Source organism: Prionailurus viverrinus, chromosome A1, assembly GCF_022837055.1.
Source record: "Prionailurus viverrinus isolate Anna chromosome A1, UM_Priviv_1.0, whole genome shotgun sequence".
NCBI lineage: Eukaryota > Metazoa > Chordata > Mammalia > Carnivora > Felidae > Prionailurus > Prionailurus viverrinus.
In genome coordinates, this window is record NC_062561.1 from 215,422,342 (window position 1) to 215,441,380 (window position 19,039).

The 19,039-nt window shown below is 40.1% G+C and overlaps 1 protein-coding gene across 1 annotated transcript; it reads right to left on the reverse strand.

Moving 5' to 3' along the window:
- Positions 1-1,934: 1,934 nt before the first annotated feature.
- On the reverse strand, positions 1,935-15,041 carry LOC125164842 (Golgi phosphoprotein 3-like). The gene is made up of 2 exons (XM_047857600.1): positions 14,967-15,041; positions 1,935-2,264 (listed from the first exon to the last, which is right to left on the reverse strand). Exons 1-2 carry the CDS (start codon positions 15,039-15,041, stop codon positions 1,935-1,937), a joined length of 405 nt encoding a protein of 134 aa, XP_047713556.1.
- Between the last annotated feature and the right edge of the window lie 3,998 nt (positions 15,042-19,039).

Consider the following 19,039-nt stretch of genomic DNA (forward strand, 5'->3'; position numbering starts at 1 on the left):
TCCATCAATGGATGAATGGATAAAGAAGATGTTGTATATATATATATATATATATACATATATACATATACATATATGTATATATGTATATATATATATATATATATATATATACACATACACAATGGAGTATTACTCAGCAATCAAAAAGAATGAAATCTTGCCATTTGCAGCTACGTGGTTGGAACTGGAGGGTATTATGCTAAGTAAAATTAGTCAGAGAAAGACAAATATCATATGACTTCCCTCATATGAGGACTTTAAGATAAAAAACAGATGAACATAAGGGAAGGGAAGGAAAAATAATATAAAAACAGGGAGGGGGACAAAATGTAAGAGACTCTTAAATATGGAGAACAAATGGAAGGTTACTGGAGGGGTTGTGGGAGGGGGGATGGGCTAAATGGGTAAGGGGTACTAAGGAATCTACTCCTGAAATCATTGTTGCACTATATCCTAACTAACTTGCATGTAAATTTAAAAAATAAATTAAATAAAAATAAAAATAAATCATATAGAAGAGCAAAGGGCTCAGCATCACCAACACAATTTTGAGGAAGGACTGGTCTTCACAGATATCAAGACTTATTATAAAGCTATTTGAACATCAGGGTATTGGTATAGCAATACAAAAATTGACCAGTGGAAATAGCTAATAACTACGTGAAAAGATGTTCATTGTCAGTGACTATAGAAGATAGATACTGATTGCTCACAAATTTTCCTTCTTTCTTGCTCACAGACTATCCTGTCCCTCCTCTCCCACATCCAATAACCATGTACTCCAGAAGAGACAGAGTCCTTCTGAAGAGCCACAAGGTGTGAATCTTGATTAATACATGATTGGTTTAGAAGTGAGCATGTGATATAAATCCAGCCAATGAGACATGAGAGTGCACCTGCTGGGGGTTCTGAATAAGGTTTTATAACTCTTTAAAAGGCACATGAAGAAAAGACATGAGCCTCTTCACTTCTTCCCGTCTTTGGAAATTGTTGTGCAAGAGTTGGATCCTTGGAGCTACTGTCCTTTTTGCAACATGAGAGAGTATCTGAATCAAAGGGCAATATCCTGAGAATTACAGAGAGAAAATGAGGAAAAAAGACATAGGACTCTGGATGTCTTTGAGCTATTCATTTAACCCCCCCAGCACTTCCCTACCTCCTAAATGGTGTGCAGAGCAAAGAGCAATTCATGTGAAGCCCACACTACATGCAGCATACGTGGGATGTATCACACCCCAAATGGCTTAATGGAGCAATTCACCTTTATGATTTAATAGTGAAAATAGATGAGGTTGATGTTAACTAGACTTAGTGTGCTGGTCATTTTGCAACACTATGCTGTACATTAGATCACCAGAACTCATTCATCTTATGACTGTAAGTTTGTACTTTTTGACCAACATCTCTCTATTTCCCCCACATACCGGAGTCTGGTAACATCATTTTTGAGACTTGGCATAAAAACCCCCTCTTCCCATGGGGCATGTGGGTGGCTCAGTCGGTTAAGCGTCTGACTTTGTGTGTGTGTGGTTTCTCCCTCAGGGTTTGAGAAGTACAGAAGAATTTGTACTTGTGGAGAGTTTGCAACTGACGAGATGCTAATGAAGTGCATGTGGACCTGGAGGTAGTTTGAAATAAACATAACAGAAACCCAAACCTGTGACTGTTGAGAAGGGCAACTCTCTGGAACTCAAGAAAGAACAAAATGCCAATGACAGTAAGACTTTTCTCTAAACTTAAACAGAAAGGTCCCTCATACCAGCAGTTTCTTGCATACACACACACACACACACACACACAGAAAAGCTACCTATTATTATATAAAACAAAAGCCAATTATAGTGTAGGAAAGTACAAACTATAAAAAATCAGAAGTCAATAGAATTGAAGCAACTGGCTTACCTGAAAGAAGAACACCTCATTCTGAGCAGTTACTTGGTGAACACTGCCACCACCGCCCACAGGACCTCGTTGGTGTTGGCCTTCAGACACTCCACTTCCAGATCTAAGTCCAGGAGCTGCTGTACTCTCTTGGTGGCTAAATCATACTGCTCGTCCAGAAGGGGGGCAAAAGCATTCTCCAGGACGTCGGAGGCGTGGGCTAGGTAAATAAGGGCCAGCAAGCGTTTGTCCATGCGGTGAGGGTCATTCACCCATTTGTCAAGAACAGCTTCCTGTACCTTCTTGACGAGGCACTGCTTGATATTGTGGTTGGTGAGGGGATGTGTCATCACATCAAAAAGTAGAAAGTTCTGGGGCTCCTGGGTGGCTCAGTTGGTTGAGTGTCTAACACTTAATTTTGACTCAGGTCATGATCTCATGGTTTCGTGGGTACAAGCCCCACGATGGGCTCTGAGCTGACTGCTCTGGAGTCTGCTTGAGATCCTCTCTCTCTCTCTCTCTCTCTCTCTCTCTCTCTCTCTCTTTGCACCCCTCTTTCCCCCTGCACACGCTCTCTTTGTCTCTCTCAAAAGAAATAAAGTTTAAAAAATGTAGGAAGTTTTGGGGGCATCTGCGTGGCCCAGTTAGTTAAGTGTCCAACTCTTGATTTCGGCTCAGGTCATGATTTCTGGTTTGTGAGTTCAAGCCCCGCAACGGGCTCTGTGCTGACAGTGTGGAGCCTGTTTGGGATCCTCTTTCTCTACCCCTCCCCGACTCACTCAGTATCTCTCTCTCTCAAAAAAAAAAAAAAAAAAGGCAGAAAGTTTCTACTTGTTTCTCTGTTTCTCTGTTTTCAATATGCCCTTTTACACCAGGTATTTAATCATTCTTGCATATTGCTTAACTGGTGATACAATTCTAAGAGATTCCACATCTCACCTAAACAAAAGTTTTTGAAAATTAGAGAATTTCAGCTTTATTTTTTTCCACTCTTAATATGAAAAGCAAAATGTGTTCATGGTAGCTGGTGTGTTTCTAGAGAAGTAGAATACAGAAAGTATTTTATGTTAGTCTGTTTTCCTCGAATCTGAACTTCTTATGGGACAGGAATCATATTTTATTGATCTCTGTAGTCCCAAGCACCAGGTATATTTCCTGAAACTTAGTACTTGCTCAGTAAGTATCTGTAAAAGAGAATGAATAAACTATTCCAACACACAGAATATATGCCTAATAGTTTTAGTATGAGGTAGAAATGAGCCAAATTCTGGCACATTTCAGTTGGCATGAAGGTATCAATTAAATAGCCAAAGGATAAATGAGAGAGGTTTAATTTTTTTTTTTAATTTTTTTTTTCAATGTTTATTTATTTTTGGGACAGAGAGAGACAGAGCATGAATGGGGGAGGGGCAGAGAGAGAGGGAGACACAGAATCGGAAACAGGCTCCAGGCTCTGAGCCATCAGCCCAGAGCCCGACGCGGGGCTCGAACTCACGGACCGTGAGATCGTGACCTGGCTGAAGTTGGACGCTTAACCGACTGCGCCCCCCAGGCGCCCCAGAGAGGTTTAATTTTTTAAATAAACTTTTTAAAAGAATAATTTTTGATTTACAGAGAAGTTATGAAGATAGTAGAGCATTGCCATATGCCCCACACCCAGTTTGTCCCACACCTCACTGGTTTTCCCATTAGTGTGGTACATTTATCATAATTAACGACCTAGTATTGGTACATTCCTCTTAACTAAAGTTCATACAGTATTCAGATTTCCTTAAGTTTTTGCCTAATACTCTTTTTCTGTTCCTGTATCCTGTCCAAGTTACCACATTCCATTTATTTATTATGTTTGCTTAGGCTCCTCCTGGCTTTGACAGTTCCTCCTTGTTTTGAGGACTTGGACAGTTTTGGGAAGTACTACTTAGGTACTTTGTAGATTGTTCCCCAATTGGGATTTGTCTGATGTTTTCCCCTTGATTAGACTGCAATTAAAGGTTTTTGGAAGGGGTACCACAAAAGTCAAGTACCATCCTCTTCTTATAATATCAAGGATGGACACTGTGAACATGACTTACCACTGTTAGTGTTGACTTTGGTCCCTTGGCTGAGATATCTGTCAGTTTTCTCCATCATAAAGCCAAAGCCCCTGCCCCTTTTCATTCTGGACTCTTGAAAGGAAGACACTCTGTGCAGTACACATTTAAGGAGTAGTGATCTAGAGGTGCCTGGCTGGCTCAGTTGGTTAAGTGTCCGACTTCAGCTCTGGTCATGATCTCAGTGCGTGAGTTCGAGCCCCATGTCAGTCTCTGTGCTGACAGCTCAGAGCCTGGAGCCTGCTTCAGATTCTGGGTCTCCCTTACTCTCTGCCCCTCTCCTGCTTGTGCTCTGTCTCCTTCTCTCTCAAAAATAAATAAACATTAAAAAAAAATAAAAGGAGTGGTGAGCTATGCTGCACTTCTTTGAGGATAAGGTTTTTACATAAATTATTTGAAATTGAAAGTTTTACTTTTCATTAAAGAATTGAATTTAGGGGTGCCTTGGTAGCTCAGTCAGTTGGGTGGTTAAGCATCTGACTTTGGCTCGGGTCATGGTCTCGTGGTTTGTGGGTTCAGGTCCCGCGTCTGGCTCTGTGCTAACAGTGCAGAGCCTGCTTGGGATTCTCTCTCTCCCTCTCTCTGCCTCTCCCCTCTTACAAGCTCTCTCTTTCTCTCAAAATAAATAAATACGCATTAAAAAAAGAATTAATTGAGATTCACATTAAAGATGGCTGGTTGAATAAGTACTCTATTCCTGACAAAAATGCCATGAAAATGAGAGCAGAGGGAATTTTATGGAGGCACAAACCTATGAGACTAGTAAAGAAAACAATAGCAGTAAAATTTTAGACACTGCAAAGTAAGTGGAAACGTGGTAGATGGATTAGCGATCCAAGAAAACGAATCCTAAACTGGCAGTGGGTAAAGCAGAGAGGTAACCCACATTACACTGCAGATCCCCAAGGCTCAGAAACTGGCACCAGACAGCTGTGGAAACATGGGTGGAGGAGCAGATAATGGTAGGGCTAAAAATAGAGAGATTGTTTGAAAGTCTTTTTAGAAAGTACCTCCAGATCCTCTCATCTATTCTGTGCAGCCAGCCTAGTAGAAGAGAACAAAACACAGGGTCTCTGGACTCAGGCACACAGACACAGTCGAAGGAGGCAGGGATCTCTTACTGAAAACAGGGGGATCAAAGAAAAGTTTATGTCCTAAAATTTGTGACATCTTAGCCTTCTCCTTCCCCTCAATTCCTGGAACTCTGGAAGCTAGGATTATACCTTCCAGCCAAGACATTAGGAGAGTCTTCTCTGGAATATTCTACCAGCCCAACAGAAAAGAATGAAAAACACTGACAAGAGAATTTCCTCAAAGAAGTATAATGAAGCCCCCACTGCACCACCTCCCATCATGAACACACATAGTTTCCAAATAACTTTTTGGGCCTCTCTTTCTAAATATGAACAGACTGCCAGGGAGTGCATTCATTTGGTAAAACCCCTCTAATGTGAAACACAGAGCTCAACATAAAATATGAAAATAACAAAAAGATGTTTATAATTGCCCTAAAATGGAATACTCTTCAGTGACAGAAAAAGGAACGACCTGCTGATGCCTGCTGCAGTGAGAACGGTGTTCACACACAGCATGTGAGGTGAAAGAAAGCAGACACAGAACATTTATTGTACTATTCTATTTGTATGAAGCATCTAGAAAAAGTAAATGTGTAGAGACAGCAGATTATTGGCTGATTGGGACGAGATGGGAATGGAGATGAATTGCAAATGGGAGCATGAGATTTTTGGGGGGTGTAGAAATGTTCTACAACTGGATTGTATGGGGCACCTGGGTGGCTCAGTTAAGCCTCCGACTTCGGCTCAGGTTGTGATCTCGTCGTCCATGAGTTCGAGCCCCACATCGGGCTCTGTGCTAACAGCTCAGAGACTGGAGCCTGCTTCAGATTCTGTGCTCCCTCTCTCTGCCCCTCCCCCATTCATGCTCTGTCTCTCTCTCTCTCTCTCTCTCTCTCTCTCTCTGTCAAAAATAAATAAGCATTAAAAAAAAGAAAAAATAATAAAACTGGATTGTAGTGATGGTTGAATGATTCAATGAATACTCCAAACGTCAGTGAATTAGACACTAAAAATGAGTGAATTTAATGACATAGGAATTATATCCTGGGTGGCACAGTTGGTTAAGCATCAGACTCTTGATTTTGGTTCAGGTCATGATCTCACAGTTCATGAGTTCAAGTCCCATGTCAGGCTCTGTGTTGACAGTGTGGAGTCTGCTTAGGATTCTCTCTCCCTCTCTCTCTCTGCTCCTCCCCAGCTCTTTCTCTCAAAAATAAATAAACTTTAAAAAAAAAGAATTATACCTGAATAAACTTGTTTAAAAAAAGAAACTCAGAGAAACAAACTATGGAGGGAGAAGAAAAATGAAAAAGGTCATGGTTATCCCCAGAGAAATAAGAGATGATATGTATCCATATACAAGATGATAGTTTTAAAAAGGACATTCAGAGGATAACAACAACAACAACAAAAACTAGAAAAATAAAAAATTGGATGGCAGAAATGAAAAACTGAGAAAAGTGGAGGATATAAGGAATCCAAAATGTAGAGCAAAATGGTGAATAACTGGACAATAAGAAAGAAAACATAAGAAATTAGATGGTTGATTCAGGAGGCCTAACAGCTGAATGATAGGAGCTCCAGAAAGAGAGGGCTAAAAAGAATGGTGGGGGAAAGTATTGGTAAAATAACATAAACAAATTTTCCAGAGCTCAAGAACATGAGCTTCTTCTCAGAAAGGCCCTTTGGGTATCCAGCCCAATGAATAAAAGACAAAAAACAAAAGCAAACAAAAACCTCAACAAGCAATTTTAAAAAACAACAAAAGACTCATTATTGTGAAGTTTCAAACACTGGAGATAAACAGAGGATAGTAAAAGCTTCTGGAAGGGGAGGAGGAGATGGGGGGTGGAGATAATGGTGAGACAGATAATGAATAGAAGATTATGAATCAGAACGGCATCAAACATCTCAAACGGGAGGTGGAAAATAATGGAGCTAGACCTTCAAATTTATTTTTAAGTTATTTTTTAGCCAAGTGTTCCATATTTAGTCAAACTCTCCATCAAGTGAAAGAGTAGAAAAGAGACAATCTTCAAAAAATTTTTTTAAATATTTATTTATTTTTTGAGAGAAAGAGAGAAGGGGACAGTGTGAGCAGGGGAGGTGCAGAGAGAGGGAGACACAGAATCCGAAGCAGGCTCCAGGCTCTGAGCTGTCAGCACAGAGCCTGATGTGGGGCTTGAATTCAGGCACTGAGATCATGACCCAAGCCAAAGTTGGCCACTTACCTGACTGACTGAGCCACCCAGGTGCCCCAAAAAGAGACAATTTAGACATGGAGAGGCTCAAAAAAATGTACTTTCCAGACATCTTTCCTAGGAAGCTATTTGAGGATATGCTTGAATGTGGATGAATGCTTGCACGTACACACACACACACACACACGCACACACTAAATTGAGCCCAAAAAGGGCTCAATTTAGAAAAAAGATATTGGGATATTGAGATACATGGGATTGAGGAGACAGAAGATCCAACGGAGACAAAGAGAATTCCCAGAGTGACAGCAAATGGAGTCCCAACAAAACAGGAGTGAAGCACCCGCAGTGAAACCTTGCAGACTGGAAAGCAGGGGGAGGGAGGCACTAGGAGGATTCTCTGGGACAGGAGCCAGGGGATGCGGGAGGCATGAGGGCCAGGATATAATTCTTCAATCACTGAACATGATTTGTATAAAGTGCAATTTACAGCTATTTTATAGAGCTGTTGAGGATGTGGGAATGTTTAATCAGTTGTTCAAAGAAAATGAAGAAAATATTAAAAAAAAATTTTTTTAACATTTATTCATTTTTGAGATTGAGAGAGGCAGAGCATGAGCAGGGGAGGGGCAGAGAGAGAGACACAGAATCTGAAGCAGGCTCCAGGCTCCAAGCTGTCAGCACAGAGCCTGACGTGGAGCTTGAACTCACAGACCATGAGATCATGACCTGAGCTAAAGTTGGATGCCCAACCGACTGAGCCACCCAGGTGACCCAGAAAATATTTTAAAATGAGGCAATTATTGGGGAGCCTGGGTAACTCAGTTAAGCATCTGACTCTTGGTTTTGGTTCAGGTCATGATCTCACAGTCACTGAGCTCGAGCTGCACATTTGGCTCTATGCCAATAGTTCAGGGCCTGCTTAGGATTCTCTCTCCTTCTCTCTGCCCCTCCCATGCTCATGCTCTCTCTCTCAAAATAAATAAATTTTTAAAAAATTAAAAAAGTATTGGGGCGCCTGGGTGGCTCAGTCGGTTGAGCGTCCGACTTCGGCTCAGGTCATGATTTCGCGGTTTGTGAGTTCGAGCCCCACATCGGGCCCTGTGCTGACAGCTCAGAGCCTGGAGCCTGCTTTGGATTCTGTGTCTCGCTCTTTCTCTGCCCCTCCCCTGCTCACGCTCTGTCTCAAAAATAAAACATTAAAAACAATTTAAAAAACTGATACAACATAAAATTTGTCATTAAAAAAAAAATTAAAAAAAAAAGAAGCAAAATCAGAGAAAATAGCTAAAAAATTGGAACTGTTAGCTTGGTGGATGATGGGGTAGGAGGGTTGAAGAGAAGGGACTGCTCTTTTATAAAAATCACTTAGTAATAATTGATGTTTTATACTATTCAAATGTAGCATGCTGATAAAAATAAGTGGATTTAATTATAATTATAGTTATTTTATTAAAAGCAAAAAATGTAGGGGCACCTGGGTGGCTCAGTCGGTTAAGCGGCCGACTTTGGCTCAGGTCACGATCTCACAGTTCGTGGGTTTGAGCCCCGTGTCAGGCTCTGGGCTAACAGCTCAGAGCCTGGAGCCTGCTTTGGATTCTGTGTCTCCCTCTCTCTGCCCCTCCCCCACTTGTGCTCTGTCTCTCTCTCCTCTGTCTCTCAAAATAAATAAACATTAAAAAAAAAGCAAAAAATGTATATTTGAAATTATTCAATATCAAAAATAGGAAACTTCAAATTGTAGCATCAATACTCAATTTAATATGCATAAAATTGTATTTAATCATATGAATTAATACCAAAAAGAAGATTTGATTTGGAAAAGCCATTTTGCACTTCATGATTTGCTTTGTAGAATTGGAGTTTTAAAATTGTGATAATTAATTCATGAAGGGTTGAGGATTTGATTCCTACTTTCTGAGGTTTATTAATATTTAAAAGTCTGTATCTGAAGCATAAAGAACTTTATCAAATTAAAGAGTGGTAAATCATTCCCCTTTGAAGAAAAACATCATAATTTGCATTCAAATTCCTTCCTTATCTTTTAAAAAGAGTAAAGACAGCACTGATTTTTAGGCCTCATGATATTTACTACCCCAGGAAGAGTTTGCAAATGGGAACTATACCCAAATGATGAATGTAATCCTGACTACTTTTTCTTCTGGATTAAACATATGTGTACACACCCATATTTAAACATTAAGAAATTGACAACAGTTATTTTACCCATCTGTAGTCTGAGCCCAATGATGGAACAGCCTTTCTCCCTTCTACCCTCCCTCCCTATTTCCCTCTTTTCCTTCTTTCCTCTTTCTAGAAGCATTTACTTTGTTCCCAGTACTAGCTGAATGTTGAGAACACAAAAAAATAGTAAAAGAAACTCTTTTCTACAGGGAAATTACAATCTGGTGCCACTTTCCACAACTAGCCATAAAGCAAGGTGTAAGGGAAAGAACAAAGTATTATGAGAACAGAGAGGAATCAGAATTTGCAGGGTGTCTGGGGACAGAATGTAAAGGGAAAAACTCTCCAAAGAGGATACTTTCTTGCTTTGACTTGGAGAGTCAGACAAGCTAAGGGAGAGAGGTGATGCCCTCTGCAGAGGGCGCAGCAGGCATAAAGCATCCAAGGGCACAGAAGGAAACAGTGAAAGGTACAGAGTACCCAGTATCTCTGCCTCCCAAGGTGATTAACTTCTGGTCCATTTTTGCCCTGAACACTCATTCCCTCAAAGTCACCTGCACACACTGGGAAGAGAATAAGAAGCCCGAGGCTGTTGAGGTAGAACTGGACACGCCAGGGTGGAGGGCAGGGAGGGCTCTATAGAACTGGGAATGGCTGTTTCATTCCTGGCAGGAAGGAGAATGCATTGTAAGCACATTTGAATAAAGGAGTGCTCTATGAATAGTACTAAATTTGAAATTCTTGAACAAAAGGATTTTCTTCAAGTTCCAGATTATTCAGGTTCAGGTGAGAAATGACTTGACAATTTATATTTGGAAATTGGACATGAGATGTTCTTTCATGTAACAATTATTTACTGGGTGCCTGCTGTGGCTGCTGTCAGTGTTCAAGACACTGGGGAAAAAAAGGTCTTAACGTTTGTGACACATATTCAGGGGCTTCTTTATATTTATAGTTCATCTTTCTAGATTAAAAAAAAAAATAATTGCTAGAAATCAACTTAAAAATTCATCAAGATCGGGGCATCTGGGTGGCTCAGTTGGTTAAGCATCCAGCTCTCGATTTCATCTAAGGTCATGATCTAATGGTTTGTGAGATCAAACCCTGCATGGGGCTCTGCATTGACAGTGCACGGCCAGCTTGGGATTCTCTCTCTTCCTCCTTTTGCCCTTCTCCGGCTCATGTGCATGCTCTCTCTCTCAAAATAAATAAGTAAACTTAAAAAAAAATTCATCAAGGCCAATTTAAGGGATTTACCAAGAATATTGCAGATACTTAGATGCAAATGTGAGGAGGTGATTTTTAAAAAATTATTACAAGAGGGGTGCCTGGGTGGCTCAGTTGGTTAAGTGCCCAACTCTTGGTTTCAGAGCAGGTCATGATCTCACAGTTTGTGAGTTTGAGCCCCGAGTCAGGCTCTGTGCTGACAGTGCAAAGCCTACTTGGGATTCTCTCTCTGCCTGCCTCCTCTCTCTGTCAAAATAAATAAATAAACTTAAAAAAAATTTTAAATTTATTACAAGAAAGTTTAGCATTGCCCCTAGTAATACAGAACTATGAAACTGAAAGCACTTATGTGGTGATCTAGTGCCACCGTGTGTCCCAATTACTCAATTACATGATTTAACAGTCAAGATTCTGTATTCTTTTCCTATTGCAGCTGTAACAAATCACCACACATTTGTGAAAAACAACAAATTACCACAAATTTGTCATAAATTTGTAATGTATCTCAGTGGGCTAAAACCAAGGTGTCAGCAGGGCTGTGTGCCTTCAAAGCCCTACAGAAGTCTCTGTTTTACCTTTTCCACATTCTGGAGGCTGACTGGATTCCCTTGCTGGTGGCTCCATTCCAGAACCAACAATGGCCAGTTGAGTCTTCTCATGGTAAATCTCTCTGACACTGCCTCTCCTCTTTCACTTTTAAGGACCCTTGTAATTACATAGGGCCCACCTGGATAATCCAGGATAATCTCACCATCTCAAAATCAGTTGATTAGGAAACTTCTATCTGCAATTTTACTTCTCCCTTGCCATGGAACATATATTCACAGGTTTTGGGGATTAGGATGAAAATATCTTTGGGAGGGGGGCATTATTCTGTATACCACAGAATCGATTAGGTTTTATTTGGGGGGGATATGCTACTTTTTATGTTTCAAATGATAAAGACATTAAACTGTTTCTCTGTCCTTATTTGTAACTTGGAATTGATAAACAGGAAAAACATATCTTTTGCCAATGTCTGTAAAATTAGCCACCGTGAGAAGTGAAATGATTCATTTTCAGAAATACCAAATCAAAGCTGTGCTGTCTAGTTAACAATAGGTTTACAACCTATTGGGAATTTGTATGAGCCCCTCTCCCCCCGCACCCACCCCCCAAATGGATTCCCAAACCCTTAGACACTTCACTTCCTGGTTCTTCCCCTCTCCGTTTTTGGGCTTATTTTCACAGGCTTTTGCAGTGAGCATGTGCCAAAGAACTGAAGTCTCTGTATCACCTCAAGGAATGTACATTTGTTCCAATCAGACTACTCCTTGCCTTGCATGGGCATAGGCAACGTCGGGTAAGGCTGTAACCTCTGTAGTGCTCAGCCAATGAGGAACCAGGGGAGAGACTTGCATGCTAGGAGATAAATTGTCTGCTGTAACTGCCCCAAGTGTGCCTGTCCACCAGACACCTGCTTTTGCAACACTGTTGATTAAAGCCTTGCTCTACTGTGCTCGGAGTCCCTACATCCTTCCTTTGATTGGGCCAGTGGGCTTATTTCTCACAGCCATGCACTTAGAAATCCTTCCAGTGAATTTTTATTTATGCTTTACTAATCTTAGCTAGAAAAACCCAAACTAAACATTAAAATATTGTTAAATTCATCTTAAAATTATTTTGACTTGGGGAGCCTGGGTGGCTCAGTTGGTTGAGTGTCTGACTCTTGATTTCAGCTGAGGTCTTGATCTCAGGGTTTGTGGGTTCATGCCCTGCGTCAGGCTCTGTGCTGACAGTGCATGGAGCCTGCTTGGGATCCACTGTCTCCCTCTCTCTCTGCCCCTCCCTCCCCTGTTCTCTTTCTCTCTCTCTCAAAATAAATAAATAAACTTAAAAAAATAATAAAATTATTTTGACTTGGCAAAGGCAGGTGTAAGCCCAAATACTGCTTGGTCATATACAAAATATACAAGTAGAGGGTCTTTTTTGTTTGTTTACAGGGCAAATGGCTTTGTTCACAAACCAGTCAGAATTAAGTTCACAAAAACTCATAATTGGAAAATTTTGTAGGGATTAAAAGAGGAGAAGAAGGGAACCGGTGGATTTTGTTTCTTTACGTGTACCTACCTCCATTACTGTAGCAGATGAGCACCCCACTTTTGTACTGGTCATTTTCCAGCCAGGGGAAGAGAGACTATTCTGCACCCACCAGGATTTAAAGGGCTGCTTTCTGAGTAGAGATGAGGTAAGGCAGGGTATGCTAATCAAGCCTCACAAGAAAATCAACAAGATAAAATACTTGTGATGTGGTTTGAAGTGTTGGGGTTTGGAGCTGACAGGTAAGAAAGAACTCTTGAGATGTCTTTGGTGCAAACAACGTGGTTTTATTAAAGCACAGGGACAGGGCAGGTGGGCAGAAAGAGCGGCACTAGGATTATGAGTGACTGATTAACTACCCAGGAGCTGGGGGAAGTAGAGATAAGGGGAAGTTTCCAAAAGGACTTTCATATGCTAAAGAAGACTCAGAATCCTGAAGGCATAGCTATTGTCAAGCTAAAGTTGTTTTTCCCTCTAGCAAAGCATTAACTTTTAAGATTGTCAGGAGTTCCTGGAAGAATGCCATACTCTGCCTATCTTAAGTGTTTGTCAATGGGCTGCGGGTTATAAGGAAATTTAATTTTATCTACACTTCTTTCTGCCTTTGTTTCCCACATCACTTATGTTTTCTTTTTATTATTATTATTATTAGTTTTTATTTAAATTCCAGTTATTTAACAGTGTAATATTCGTTTTGGGTATACAAAATACTGATTCAACACTTTCATACATCACACGTGCTCATCACGAATGCATTCCTTAATCCTCATCACCTTTTTAACTCATCCCCTCCCCTCCCACCCCCACCTCGCCTCCGGTAACCATCAGTTCGTTCTCTATAGTTAAGAGTCTGTTTTTTGGTTTACCTCTCTTTTTCTGTCCCTTTCCTCATTTATTTTGCTTCTTAAATTCCACTTGTGAGTGAAATCATGGTATTTGTCTTTCTCTGACTGATTTATTTCACTTAGCATAATACTCTCTATCTCCATTCATGTCATTGCAGATGGCAAGATTTCATTCTTTTTTATGGCCACACCTTTGTCCATTCATCAGTCGATGGACACTTGGGCTGTTTCAATAATTTGTCTATTATAGATAGTGGTGCTATAAGCATCAGGGTGCTTTGAATTAGTGTTTTGTATTCTTTGGGTAAATACATAGTAGTGCTGTGAGATGTAAGGGAGATGATTCATTTTCAGAAATACCAAATCAAAGCTGTGCTGTCTAGTTAACAATAGGTTTACAACCTATGGGAATATGTATGAGTCCCCCCCCCCCCCACCACAATGGAGTCTCAAACCCTTAGACACTTCACTTCCTGGTTCTTTCCCTCTCCGTTTTTGGGCTTACTTTCACGGGCTTTGCAGTGAGCATGTGCCAAAGAACTGAAGTCTCTGTATCACCTCAAGGAATGTACATTTGTTCCAATCAGACTACTCCTTGCCTTGCATGGGCATAGGCAACGTCGGGTAAGGCTGTAACCTCTGTAGTGCTCAGCCAATGAGGAACCAGGGGAGAGACTTGCATGCTAGGAGATAAATTGTCTGCTGTAACTGCTCCAATTGCTGGATCCTAGGGTGATTCTATTTTTTAACTTTTTGAGGAATCTCTATACTGTTTTCCAGAGTGGCTGCACCAGTTTTCATTCCCACCAACAGTGCAGGAGGGTTGCCCTTTCTCCACATCCTCGCCAATACGTGAGGTAACACGTGTTGCTGATTTTTAATGTGTTGCTGATTTTTAAATGCTTGGGTTTTCAATAGTGCTTCCCCAGCCTTTTCTGGAATGTCACATATAGTGTACTATGGGAAGGGTACATCAATATTATGCAGGTAGGATGAGGAAGAATATAATAATTGCAGACTTCTTTTTCTGTTGTAAAATTGTTACCAGCTATTAGCAGGACTGACCTGCACATCTCTCCAGGGCCCATGTAAGGCTTCTTCCCAGCTTGAGGAAAGCTTCGTGAAAACATTAAAGCATCTCCAACAGAATTTCCTTACAAAGCATTTCAGTAAATTAGCAGTCATTAAACTGCTGTGTAAGTCTCGGTGATAACCTGTTATAGTTTCCATTGTAGAGGTTTTACGTATCTTTTGTTAAATTTCCTCTTAAGTATTTTGTGAAGTATAATGCTTCTTTAAAAATAGTAATGATTTAAAAAACATAATAATGGTTTTATTTCTTCCTTTGTGATATATACGACTTTTGTATCTTTTCCTTACCTTTTCACTGTAGGTGGGACTTCCAGGATAGTGTTGAATGGAAGTGGTCCAAGTGAACGTCTTGTCCTTGTTCATTGTCTTGAGGGGAACGTATTTAATATCTCATGGGCAGTATGGTATTAGCATCAGGTCCTTTCTAGATGCTTTTTTAAAAAATGTTTATTTTATTTATTTATTAGGTTATTAATGTTTATTTATTTTGGGGGGGTGGGGAGGGAGAGAGGCAGACAGAGAGGAAGACCAAGGATCTGAAGCAGGCTCTGTGCTGACAGCAGAGAGCCCAATGTAGGGCTCAAACCCACAAACTGTGAGATCATGACCTGAAGTCAGACACTTAACTGACTGAGCCACCCAGGCTCCCCAGAGCTTTTTTTTTTTTTTTTTAATCATTTTTATTTTCATTTTATTAAAAAAAATTTTTTTTAATGTTTACTTAGTTTTGAGAGAGAGACAGACAGAGTGCGAGTAGGGGAGGGGCAGAGAGAGAGGGAGACACAGAATCCGAAATAGGCTCCAGGCTCTGAGCTCTCAGCACAGAGCCCAATGCGGGGCTCAAACTCACAAACCAGAGATTGTGACCTGAGCCAAAGTCAGATGCTCAACCACTGAGCCACCCAGGTGCCCCCAGAGCCTTTAGTTTTAAAATTATGATGGCTATTGGATTTTATCAGAGGCACTTTTTTCACATTTATTGGTATGATCATATAGTTTTTCTCCTTTGTTCTGTTAATGTGACAAATAACCTCAATTTTCAAAGATTAAGGTGACCTTGTACTCTTGGAATAAACCCACTTAACCATGATGTAGTTAGTATTGCTGCTTTCAAGTAGCTAATATTTTGTGAAAGATTGTTGTATCGTGAGAGATGTTGGTCACAAATTTTCATGTAGTCTCTTGTCAAGGTTTTAACAGGGTTATACTGGCTTCATAACATGAGTTGGAAATAGTTTCCGTTTTCTAAAAATGTGTAAGATTAGTATTATTTCTTTCTTAAATGTTTGATAGAATTCCCAAGAGAAACCATCTGGACTTGCAGTTTTCTTTGCAGGAAGGCTTTTGATTAGCATTTCAACTTTAAAAATAGAGTTATTCAGATTTCGATTTCTTTTTGTATCATTTTGTAAGTTGTGTTTGTTTTTAAGTTTATTTATTTTGAGAGAGCAAGAAAATGCAAGTGGGGGAGGGGCAGAGAAAGTGGGAAAGAGAATCCCAAGCAGCTTCACACTGTCAGCGTGGAGCCTGATGCGGAGTTCGAACTCATGAACCGTGAGATCATGACCTGAGCTGAAGTCAGATGCTTAACCTACTGAGCCACACAGGTGCCCCTGGATTATTTTACTTCGCATAATATTTTCAAGGTTCATCCATGTTGTAGTATGTATCAAGGTCTCATTCTCTTTCACGATCAAATAATATTCTATTGTATGTATATACTACATTCTGTTTATCCATTCATCTGTTGATGGACATTTGGGTTGTTTCCATCTTTTGGCTGCTATGAATATGCTCCAATGAATATTGGTGTACAAGTATCTGAATCTCTGCTTTCAGTTCTTTTGGGTATATACATAGGAATGGAATTGCTGGACTATATAATTCCATGTTTAACTTTTTGAGGAACTGTCAAACTCTTTTCCATGGTGGTTGCACCAGTTTTACATCCCCACCAACAGTATATGAAGGTTCCAATTTCTCCAAAGCCTTGCCAACACTTATTTTCCTTAAAAAAAAGAAAAAAAAAAGAAAAAAAAAAGTAGCCATCCGAAGGGGTATGAAGTGCTATCTCATTGTGGTTTTGATTGGCATTTCCCTAATGACTCATGATGTTGAGCATCTTTTCATGTGTTGGCTTCTTTTATTGACTAGTTGTATATCTTCTTTAAAGAATTCTTTATATATTCTAGATATTAATCCTTTATCAGATATATGATTCACAAATATTTTCTTGTATTCATTGGGAGGTCTTTTTCACTCCCTTGATAATGTTCTTTGATGCAGTAGAGTTTTTAATTTTGATAAAGTACAATACAAAGTCTTTAGGGATAAATTTGAAGAGATTTGGCATCATATTGAGACCTCCTACCTATGAATAATAATATTCTCCATTTACTGAGGTTTTCTTCTATGGCCTATAATGTTTACCTTTTATCTTGTAAAGATCTTTTATATTTACTATACAATGTTGAATGTATGTTTGAATGTTTATTCTCAGGTATTTTATACTTAGGTTTCTGTTGTGAATTTCTTTCTGTTGCATTTTCTGTCTGCTGCTGGTGAACTGGAAAACTACCAATTTGTGAATGTCTAGTTGCTATCCAGTCCCTTTGTTGAACTCTGTTATTATTTGCCAGTTTTCATCATATTAGTTTTCACAGTCTATCATTTGGTAGACTAATACTACCCCAGAGCCTCAAATCCCTAGGAATGACAGAAAAGTCATATAAAGAATAAAATCCATAGCATGAAGAAATACCCACACTTTCTCTTTTTTCATGTGCACAATATGAGAGTATACTATATGCACTGTTAGTCATTTTATATTTTCTGCTCCCTCCTACTAGTGTTCAATATCAGTACACAGAGAGGACCTCTTCCTATTTAAGGGTGATGGTGTAAGGGTGTACAATAACTTACTATGTCGTGCTGAGGAAAACTTTCCCCCATCTTTTACTATTACAGTGAAAATCCTTGTATGAAAGTCTTTGCACAAATATCTGCAGGATCAAAAATTCCTAGAAGTGAAAATCCTAAAACCTGGATCAAAGAGTATATTCATCTTCAATACTGATAACTACTATCAAACTGCCTTCATGAAAGCTGTACCAATACACATTCTCAACAACAGCATATCAGCATGCTGTTTTCTCACACCTTTAGCAACACAACATACGCTGTTTACAATAGTCTGAAAGAAATATAGAGAATTAGTATCTTTATTCTTTTGGTGGAAGATGCTGCTGACGTCCCACCAACTTTACCTGCAGCTGTAGAGGATAGTTCCTAAACATTCCGACAGCACCCAACTTGTGTCTGGATCTCTCTGCTTCTCTTCCTGAATCGCTTTTAGGTGCCATAGGAATTTGCTTAGTTCAAGCAAGGGTAGGCTTTCCAGGGTGGCTGGTAAGTAATAGCATATCAGGCTCTCAGAGGCAACCTTCAACATATGAGGAATGGGAACCAGTGGATAAATGTGCAAGCTTCCTCTTCCCTCAGCAGGCAATTCTAAGCCATGTTCTTACTGATTCCTGAGGGGAACTGAGCGCCTGTTGACTATAGCTACTGCTATAGTCTCATTGATCTGTTGTTAACTTTTCCACCTTCCTACCTTACTTTCACTACTTCTTCACATCCTGATTTCACCTCCAAGATAAACCACATGCACTCAAATCCCTTCAATACCTGCTTTGAGGAGGACTTAAACTAAAATAGATTACCAGGTTTGGTCCTAGAAAGTTGACCCTCAAGAATCGGACTACAGAATTTGTTCACTCCCTGGTCAGGGAGCAACGAGAATCTCATCACTGGTTTAAGTGGGGGTTGTGGTAATCCATGGCATGCTGGGTTTACTAAGACTCTCATGTCTGATTGTTTAGGATGAGGTACAGGTAGAGGGTCTGGGCTAGGGAATAGTTGCTGCTCTTGAAAGACATGGGGCAATGGTAATTATTAAGGACTGTGGAGGAGGCTGACTTTTCGTTAACTTTCCTGGAAGCCTCGGAGAATGGCACACTAGGTTGGCCAGCTTCAACTCAGGGCATGCTAGAAGGCTCTCATGGCCAACTTTAATTAATCCGACCCTCATCTCTTGCAGCAGGAGGGCAGATTGTGCTGCATATTAGCCTCAGAATACAATCATAAAAATGTCAGAGCTCTAATGGGTATCTAATGCACAGCCAGAGCAGGTGTCCCATCTTAAATTCAGAGCCCTGGAAGGGAAGAAATAGGATTGTGAAATCTGGATGGTTTTATTTAGGTGAATGCACTACACAGTCCAAACCCCATATTTCTCTGAATCTTCCAGACAGGCATGCTTCTTGGTAAACAGGCCGCCTTTCTCTCCTGTGTTGTCTAAT

Bases quoted from the DNA above. Each gene is read 5' to 3' on its own strand.
- LOC125164842 (XM_047857600.1), bottom strand. From the start codon at position 15,041: ATGAACAAGGACAAGACGTTCACTTGGACCACTTCCATTCAACACTAT. The intron at 2,265-14,966 runs GTAAGGAAAAGA...TGAGCCACCCAG, and splicing joins GTCCCACCTACAGTGAAAAG to GAGCCCCAGAACTTTCTACT.